Raw genomic sequence first — 10125 nt, 5'->3', positions numbered from 1 at the left:
AGATGGAGTCTCACTCTGTTGCCGAGGCTGGAGTGCAGTGGCACTGTGTTGGCTCACTGCAACTTCCATCTCCTGGGTTCAAGCAATTCTCCTGACTCAGCCTCCCGAGTAGCTGGAATTACAGGCACCCACCACCACACCCGGCTAGTTTTTATATTTTTAGTAGAGATGAGATTTTACCATGTTGGCCGGGCTGGTCTCAAACTCCTGACCTCAGGTGATCCACCTGCCTTGGCCTCCCAAAGTGCTGCGATTACAAGAGTGAGTCACCACACCCGGCCTGGACTTCTTACATATGAGGTCTTACATATAATCTCATATATAAATATATGTATGTGTATATATATACATATTTATAAAATTTCTATCTGTCTGTCTATTGAGAGAGACAGAGACAGATACAGTGTCTCACTTTGTTGCCCAGGCTGGTCTCCAACTCCTGGGCTCAAGTGTTCCTCCTGCCTCAACCTCCCAAAGTGCTGGGATTACAGGCGTGAGCCACCATGCCCAGCTACCATCAGGAATTTTTATTATTGGTCTTCCTTGTGGATTTTGTTTTTAATGATTTGGTCCATCAATACATCTTTCTCATGTACTTGCTGGACAAAGCGCACAACTGCAAATCCGCTCTTCTGATCAGCAAAGGAAATTAAGTTACTTACCTTAATAAATTTCTATAACTTGACCTGAATATGTAAAAATATATTATTAGATTTGAAACTTTAATATAGATGTAATTTCTGACAGGCTTTTACAAATACTAAAAATAGCTTCCAAGTCCTCTTTCTTTAGGATCTTTGGAGAGTCATAAAAACTACTGAACTTGCTAATTATAAGTTATTACTGAGGAAGATGAAAATTCAGTGACTTCTCAAAAATTATAATTCACATTTAATTACAAGTCATGATTTTTCTTTACTTTTTCCACAAAATGGTCAATAGTCTTTAAAAGATGTAAAAAAAAAAACATTTTTACATTTAAATAAGCATTTTAAAATCTAAGGTAAGACTACAAAGCAGCATAACAAGTTTTCTGTCACTTGTAAACTGGATTAGAAGGCAATCCCCCGAATTCCAGAACCGTTGTAAAGATATGATTTTTAATTTACAATCTAGAAAAACTGCATTCAACAAGGAGTCAAAGGATTTGGGTTCTAGTTGCCAGCTTGAATGGTACAATCTTGAGTAAGTCTCTCAACTTCTGGATATAGGATATTAAAAGCCCCCCGCAACAGAATGAAAGGTGTTAAATCAGGTCATCTTGAATATTCTTTCCAACTCTGTTATTTTACAACGCCATGAAATCAGAGTAACATGTTCCAGGCTGTTTGGGGTTAGGGATTTTAGAACCTGATTCAATGTATAGCACTTTCTAAATTTCTACTTTTTGGAGTCTTATTCGAATATATACCTATATATGTCCCCCATGTTCTTCTATGCATGTAGTATATTTTTCTATTTAACAGTCTCTTTATCATTAGCAATAAAAAAGTTTCTCAAGGATGTATTTTTCATTTCTTTTTTTGGGGGGGGAGGGAGTTTCACTCTTGTTGCCCAAGCTGGAGTGCAATGGCGTGATCTCGGCTTACTGCAACCTCTGCCCCCCGGGTTCAAGTAATTCTGCCTCACCCTCCTGAGTAACTGGGATTACAGGCATGCGCCATCACATCCAGCTAATTTTGTATTTTTCCTAGAGATGGGGTTTCACTATGTTGGTCAGGCTGGTCTCGAACTCCTGACCTCAGGTGATACACCCACCTCGGCCTCCCAAAGTGCTGGCATTACAGGCATGAGCCACTGAGCCCGGCCTCATTTCTTGCTTTTATGCTTTTTTGGCTTCCTTTTTTAATTTCTCCAAGATCTCTTCTGGACTTGTAGAAGCCAAAAGCTTCACCACCTTTTCACGAGATTTACCACCCTGGACCAAAAGAGAAAAAACATACTTTACTGTTTAGCACATTCTAATGCTATTAGAGATAGCAGACCTTAGTTGTATAATGGGCTCTCCTGATGGCTTAGGTACCACTTTCTCTTGGTTAGGGTCTTAGGGTCTAATCAAAGACTGTCTCTTAGATTCTTCCTAACATTTGTTACTAAACTTTTGTTAGTACTAACAACTCTCCAGGGTTTTTACTTTCATACATCAATTTCTATAATAAAAGCTGGACATTAAAAACTCAAAAATGGGTTGGGCATAGTGGCTCACGCCTGTAATCCCAGCACTTTGGGAGGCTGGGGCGGGCAGTGGATCACAAGGTCAGGAGTTCAAGACCAGCCTGACCAACATGATGAAACCCTGTCTCTACTAAAAATACAAAAATTAGCCGGGGGTGATGGCGTGTGCCTGTAATCCCAGCTACTCAGGAGACTGAGACAGGAGAACCGCTGGAACCCAGGAGGTGGAGGTTGCAGTGAGCTGAGATCGTGCCACTGCACTCCAGCCTGGGCGACAGAAAAAAAAAAAAAATCTAAAAAATGAATATAGAATCTTTATAATATTCTAGTCTCAAGCAATTCTTTAAGTTAAAAATGAAAATCATCTTTAAAATAAATAAATATTGCAATTTTACATAAACTTTGTAGTAAAATAATTATAAATATAAACAAATTGCTATTCTCTTTTTTTTTTTTTTGAGGTGGAGTCTCGCTCTGTCGCCCGGACTGGAGTGCAGTGGCCGGATCTCAGCTCACTGCAAGCTCCGCCTCCCGGGTTTACGGCCATTCTCCTGCCTCAGCCTCCGGAGCAGCTGGGACTACAGGCGCCCGCCACCTCGCCCGGCTAGTTTTTGTATTTTTTTAGTAGAGACGGGGTTTCACTGTGTTAGCCAGGATGGTCTCGATCTCCTGACCTCGTGATCCGCCCGTCTCGGCCTCCCAAAGTGCTGGGATTACAGGCTTGAGCCACCGCGCCCGGCTACAAATTGCTATTCTCTATGTTGTTAACATTTCTGAAAATTCCAAACAAAAAGTAGCCAGATATTCAAGTGCCACGATTTCACAACCACTTAAAACAACTTTAAAAAGGATTTGTTGGCCGGGTGTGGTGGCTCATGCCTGTAATGCTAGCACTTTGGGAAGCCCAGGCGGGTGGATCACTTAAGGTCAGGAGTTCGAGACCAGCCTGGCCAACACGGCGAAACCCTGTCTCTACTAAAAATACAAAAATTAGCCGACGTGTTGGCGCACGCCTCCAATCCCAGCTACTCGGGAGGCTGAAGCAGGAGAATCACTTGAACCCAGGGGGCAGAGGTTGCAGTAAGCCGAGATTGCGCCATTGCATTCCAGCCTGGGCAACAAGAGTGAAACTCCGTCTCAAAAAAAAAAGGATTTGTTTTCAAACACAGCCTTTAAAGAAGATAAAATTTGAGAAGGGGTTTATTTAGATCGATGGAATTTGAACAGGCAGAAGAGTGGGGAATACCTTTCAGGCAAACGTCAGAGCATGAGCACTAAACAAAAATCAGAAATGACCTGCCACAGGTTTGGATTTTTAGGTGCAGTTTGTTAATCAATGACTGTGAATGCCAGCTGGAATCTGGATAGGAGCTATATAGTATAGCACTGGAAAACAAGTAGAGCTTTAAGAAATACAAACATGGCTGGGCCCCCCTCCTGCAGATTCTATTTCAAGAAGTCTAGAGTGATACCCACGGATCTGTATTTAGAAATCATTCCCAGGTGATTTTGATATCCACCCCTAGTACAAAACCATATTAATGACATCATATGAACCTTCTATCTTCCCAGTGAGCTACTCCTAGCGAGCAAGGACAAAGTGGGGGTTTAGCAATACTTGACGGAGTCATTCATGGAGATGACTAACAATAGGAATTGCTTTAGGTTGTTTAGTGTGGTGATGGTTTAAAGGATGAGAGAGGTAAGCAAGATTAATCTGACAGCAGGTTCAGGAATGATTTCAGAAAGGAGAAAATGTTGGCAACAGTGGCAGTGAAGAAGCATAAGCACACAGCGCGGACAGTCTCAGTAAGGATTAAGGCAGCAGGCATGAAGGAGACTAAATAGGAAGAATTCACAGATTTCTGCGATTAAGTAAATATAAAAGTTATAAACAACTAGTTTCTCAATTATTTGAAAAAGACAGAAAAATCAGTATTTTACGAATCATTATTAATGTGTAATAATCAAAGATCGCTGGGCGTGGTGGTTCACACTTGTAATCCCAGCACTTTAGGAGGCTGAGGTGGGCAGATCAATTGAGGTCAGGAGTTCCAGACCAGCCTGGCCAACATGGTGAAATCCCCGTCTCTACTAAAAATACAAAAATTAGCTGGGTGTGGTGGTGGGCACCTGTAATCCCAGCTACCTGGGATGCCTGAGGCTGAAGAATCACTTGAACCGGGGAGGCGGAGGTTGCAGTGAGTCAAGATCATGCCACTGCATTCCAGCTTGGGCAACAGAGTGAGACTCCATCTCAAAAAAGAAATAAAATAAGGCCAGGCGCAGTGGCTCACACCTGTAATCCCAGCACTTTGGGAGACCAGGGTGGGTGAATCACCTCAGGTCAGGCGTTTGAGATCAGCCTGTCCAACATGGTGAAACCCTGTCTCTACTACAAATACAAAAATTAGCTGGGCCTGGTGGTGGGTGCCTGTAATCCCAACTACTCGAGAGGCTGAGGCAGGAGAATCGCTCGAATCTGGGAGTGAGAGGTAGCAGTGCACCAAGATTGTACCACTGCACTCCAGCCTGGAAAACAGAGCAAGACTCCGTTCAAAAACAAAAACAAAAATAAAACAAAGAAATAAAATAATCAAAGATGTTTAAAAAGAGAGAGACTGCCAGGCATGGTGGCTCATACCTCTAATCCCAGCACTTCGGGAGGAGGAGGCAGGTGGATCACTTGAGGTCAGGAATTTAAGACCAGCCTGACCAACATGGGAAACTCTGTCTCACTAAGAATACAAAAATTAGCCAGGCGTGGTGGCATGCGCCTATAATCCCAGTTACTCAGGAAGCTGAGGCAGGAGAATAGCTTGAACCCAGGAGGTGGAGGTTGCAGTGAGCCAAGATTGTGCCATTGTACTCCAGCCTGGGCGAAAGAGCAAGATTTTGTCTCAAAATAAATAAAGAGAGACCTACCTTATCCAAAACCACATCACTCTTCCTGAGTTCTAGGACCTTGGAAAGATACCGACAGAGCTCAGCATTAGCCTCTCCCTCTGATGGAGGTGCTGCGATAGCTACATTTACGGCCTCTGCTGTCAAATCTGGAATGAAAACAGTATGGACTTTATCCTTAAGGAGTTCTTTTTCTTCATGAAGCAAGGACATTTTGTAAAAGAGTTTTTGCATTTGCCTGGCACATAAATTTTCAATTAAAAACTGCTGAATGAAGATATGAATTATCAATCACATTTAAGGGAACATGAACATGATAAAAATGGCCCTACCATTACAGGAAATAAATCCAGAGAAGAAAACAGTTATTAACTCAATCTTGCTGACCAAGATGGGCTTACAGAGCCCTGGGGAGTATCCTGGCTTTAGGCAACTGGAAATAGACCTTGGTATGTGAAAAGCCCCAGGCAGGGAGTCATAGATGGCCTTCAGCCTCATCCATGTCACTGAGGAAGTGAATGGACAGGGCAGCTTACTAGATTGTACAGGGTTGTGCAGGGTTTCCTCATCAGGAAAATGAGAGCCCTGGACTAGGTTCACCTCTTATGTGACATATATCCTGAGTGTTTTTAAAATTTAATAATGTTTACTTAACAAATATTTACAGAGCACTTACTATACACAAATTTTAAGCACACACAAATGTGTTAAAGGCTTTACAAATACTAACTTCTTTAATCCTTATAATGACTTTATGAACATATTAATACCATTATTATCTCCATTTTACAAATGAGCCATGGCACCCAGCCTCCCATTTTGGATCTAATGAAACATAATATTCCAACAGAAGATAATGTCTACACCCACTACTTAGAAAATGCTGGACAAGGAGGGTATGGCTAAGTTAACTTGGTCATCAGCATAAACCAATTTTGTGGTCTTCCTTTCAAAATCTAAAAATGGTTTGAAATACAGAGCTTTAGAGGTGCAAAAGACCTTCAAAATAATTTAGAGCAATGGTTTTCCAACTTTTTTCTCCTTTAGAAACCCTTTCCCCCAATTTTCTCTAGAATCCCAATATTTAAAACAAATGTAAATACAGCTAGTCAGCAGCCCTGTCTGCCTGGCCTCCCTCTTGCCCAAAGCTGATTCTTGAGGCACCTCCAGCACTCCAGAGAATAGCCTGAAAGCCTCTTAGTCTAATGATCTCATCTGACAGATGAAAAAACTGGGCTCACGAATGTTTTATACAGTTTTGATTTAAAACAAGTTCGCACAGGAACTGATCACGGGTCTCAGATCTCAAGTTTTCTCCCTCTCCTTAGGCCAGTGATAGTTAAACTACACTAAAATGTCTCTTCTGTCTCTGGCCAATGTCTCCAGTTTTGGAACAGGACAAACTAAGAATAATCTAGACTAAGCACAAGTTTCCATACCTGTCCTTTCTAAAATACCGTATTTTTAAAAAGGAAAATATACAATGGTTTTCGTGTAACTTGGCATGATTTAAAGATATATTAACTTTCAGACACCTTTACATTAGAATCTAGAATTTTAAAATGGAGAAGCCTCTAACTGCAGATGTGAAAAATGAACTGTCACAGAATAAGCTTTCAGCTAACCAAAGCAAAGGGAGGCTGTAGGAGACACCTGATTCACACCTGATCCCACCCCAGTGTCCAGGTATACCTGTTAAAGCATTTTGTTTGGAGCCAGGTTTTGCATGGATGGTTATGGTGACACAACCTTTAGGATCAACTGCCACAGGACCTAAGGGAGGAAGTGGTCTCTCTGGTTCCTTGCTCTGGCTTTTCCCCTAAAATGACAACCACGCAACTTTACAGGTTACAAAATACTTTCCCACACATTTGATTCTTCCACTACCCCCTTTCACCCTTAACAGGCAAATTAGGTTAATCAGTGGTGTCCAGCGACTTCTGGCCACCTAGAACGCTTTTCCCACAACGTTCAAGGCTCTACTCAATTTCCCCACGAAGCGTTCCCATCAACCCAACAGTGTTTTCTCCTCCCTTGCAAGAAAACCTAACTCTGGCTTCTAAACTTTAATGCTTGTTCTTCCCTCTGCTTTGTATTTCCAGTTCCTTGGGGGCATGGTCCATTTATTATTCATCATTGTATCTCATGCAGTCGGAGCTAATAAATGTTGGTGAAAATGTGTATGTGTGCGTGTTGGGGGAAAGGGAGAAAAAAACAACAGTGCTTGGTATTTAAAGGCCTGTTATGCGATAGGGGCTGTGCTAGGAACTTTCCTTCAACAAATATGTAGGCAATGGATATGTAAAGATGAAAAGGTACATGATCCTTGCTCTCAAGGAGCTTGGACTACTGCGAGAAAGAACATACAAAATAATAATACACTGTGCTAAGGGCACCGATGAGACAGGCACAGAACATTACCCCACAGGCAGCTCAGCATTGGGGCGCTGGTGGATGCTGCCAGCAGGAGGCAGTGCTTGAGCTGAGTCTGAGAAACGGACTGGGTTGGCCATACAAAGATGGTGGAAATGGGAGTGATGTATTCTTGACAGAAAGGGTGCGATCAGCTAAGGTAAGGGAGAAGAAAGCAGAATACAGCCTCCCGGGGAAGCGCAGGCGTCATGCCGCTGCTGGAACATGAATTGCTGGACTGGGAGTGCGGGGAGGAGGCCAGAGGTCAGCACACGCAGCCCAAGGAGAGCTCGACTGCCGCCGGGCCCAGCGGTCAGAAGTCACCGGGTGGACGGCGGCGCCGCCTACAGAGGCGGGGCGCCAGCAGCAGGAGCCGCAGCTCTGGGGATGGCAGCGGCTGTCTTGAGTCCCGGAACTGAAAGACAGCAAGCCTTGGGAGTGCCTCCACTCACCCTCGGGCCCCGCTTCTCCCGCGCTCCTCAATGAGTAGCCCTAAGGCCCACCCCTCTGCTGCCACGGGACCTACTACTGGCCTTGGTCGTCGCACCAGCCTTCTTAGGCATCTCAGCGCGAGGAGGAAGCCGAGCTGAGCCCCAAGTACTGGGTGTTGCCGGGAGCTGCCTCAGCACGCTGCGGAGCCGCAGCATCCCCGCCTGGGTAGGCGCCGGAAGAGCCCTCTGCGCTTGCGCAGGTAGCGGGCAGGAGCGGCCCCAGCGCCCAGCGCATCAGCTCTGGCCCGACGGCGACACCTTGAGGCCGGTAGAAGCGAGTCTCGTGCCCCCAGAACATGCGCGAGCCTCTTGTTCTGGAACTGGCCTCAGGAAGTGGAACTGCGGCGCTGGGGCCTCACCGTGTCATGGCCCACCCCCTCAGCTGATGGGAAGGTGTGTCACCTCTGGTGTTCTTTCCTAATCAGAGAAAGAAAGGTATTGTCCCTTCTCAGAATTGGAGAGCGCGGCAAGGAGTGCACAGGGCCAGGTGTCTTCTCGCTCCCGTAGCCAAGCCACAGGCAGCAGAGTCCCACGCTGCTGCCTGTGGCCATCAAGTCGATATAGAGCCTCGTGCCAGCTTGGCCCTTGTGAATCTTCCACGTATCGATGGCGCACCTACCTTGTGCCAGGCGTAGCGGATCCCACAATGTAAAAGAAAAGGAAATACACTGCGACATGTGATACGGCGAGACATGAAACCAATCAGCAGAGGCAAGATCATGGAGTCACTGAAGGCTTTCAAGCAAGGGATTAGCAGTCCAATTTGTTGTTTTAGAAAGACACCAGCTGCACTGTGGCCGACAGAGGAAAAGCCAGAAATAGGGAGATCCGCCCCCTAAATGGGAGAGGGTGGCCTGAACTAGAGTAACCGCAGGGAGGGTGGAGCGCTGATCATTTCAAGGATCTTCAGGAACTGGAATCATCAGAACTTGGGAATGACTGCATGTGCGAATAAGGGGGAAGAGTCAAGGAAATGCCCACGTTTGAGGCCCAAGGAACAGGTTTGGGAGTCCGAGATGAGGAGTTCAACTTTGTACATAATGAGTTTGAGATGCCCACGGGACATCCAAGTACAAGTATTAAAGGGGTAACTGAATATATGTAACTGAAAGTTTGTGAAATCAAGGCTGGCGATAGAGATTCTGGAATCTTCTGAAAGCAGATGGCAATTGAAGCTATGGAAATGGATGAGACAGTGTGTAAAGAGCACGAGGGCTCAGGATAGAACAGCAAGGGCAGGTAGAGAAGGCATTGACCAGGTAAGAGTACAGTGCAACGGCAACTAAGGAAATGCGCTTCAAGAGGGAATATCAACAGTGATGAATGCTCCAGAGAGAACATGTCACATGTAACGACTGAGAAGTGGCCACAAGATTTAGAAATCAGGTCAGTGTTGGTGACCTGGGCTAGAGCAGTTTCAGTGGAGAGAAGGAAATGGAGATAATTGTAGAGAATAATCCAGTGACTTCACTGTGAAGGAGCAATTGGTATCTGGAGGGGCACATGACATTCAGATACTTATTTTTACCATATTTGAAGATTGGTAGGAAAGAGCCAGGAGAGGAGAGGTTACAACAGAGGGCGGTTCCTGAAGAGGTAGGATCTGAGCTCAAGTAGAGACTGACTTCACTACAGGAGGCCTTAGACACTCCCTCCTTCCTAAGGGAAAGCTTAGATGGACATGTAGCTGCGTTTATAGGTTTGGTGATGGGAGGTGGAATTTCTTTCATTAACTAAGGGCAGGGGAGGTTTTGAAGGTGTGAGCAAAGTGGAACAGCTTTACATTGGGACTCTGGAGACTGGCAAAGGGCTGACTATTGCAACTCACTCAGCAGTAGACAGTTAAGGGAGACCATGAAATCCTCATGATCCCAATTTATACTTACATTATTTTATTTTATTTATTTTTGAGAAAGAGTCAGGGGATGGGAAGAGCCTGTAGCCCAGACTGGAGTGCAGTGGCGGGATCTCCGCTCACTGCAACCTCTACCTCCTGAGTTCAAGCAATTCTCCCTGCCTCAGCCTCCAGAGTAGCTGGGACTATAGGCGCACGCCACCACGCCCATTTTTTGTATTTTTAGTAGAGATGGGCGTTTCGCCATTTTGCCCAGGCTGGTCTCGAACTCCTGAGCTCAGGCAATCC

General features: G+C 44.9%; 1 protein-coding gene across 4 annotated transcripts in view; it reads right to left on the bottom strand.

Moving 5' to 3' along the window:
- Positions 1 to 8166, bottom strand: part of LOC105520263 (chromosome unknown open reading frame, human C15orf40) — a 20145-nt gene extending 11979 nt beyond the window's left edge. For 2 of the 4 annotated variants that reach the window (XM_011953870.1, XM_011953868.1), the window contains exons 1-3: positions 8025 to 8166; positions 6772 to 6898; positions 5101 to 5228 (exon numbers count right to left, since the gene is read on the bottom strand). In XM_011953870.1, coding sequence (XP_011809260.1) covers positions 5101 to 5228; positions 6772 to 6898; positions 8025 to 8138 — 369 coding nt within the window. In that variant the 5' untranslated portion in view covers positions 8139 to 8166. Of the gene's footprint in view, positions 1 to 868; positions 1919 to 5100; positions 5229 to 6771; positions 6899 to 8024 lie in introns of those variants that run through there. The other 2 variants (XM_011953869.1, XM_011953871.1) reach the window with 2 other exon arrangements.
- Positions 8167 to 10125: the final 1959 nt, after the last annotated feature.

Source organism: Colobus angolensis, unplaced genomic scaffold, assembly GCF_000951035.1.
Source record: "Colobus angolensis palliatus isolate OR3802 unplaced genomic scaffold, Cang.pa_1.0 Scaffold376, whole genome shotgun sequence".
In the NCBI taxonomy this organism is placed as follows: Eukaryota; Metazoa; Chordata; class Mammalia; order Primates; family Cercopithecidae; genus Colobus; species Colobus angolensis.
This window is presented reverse-complemented; position numbering and strand designations above follow the sequence as displayed.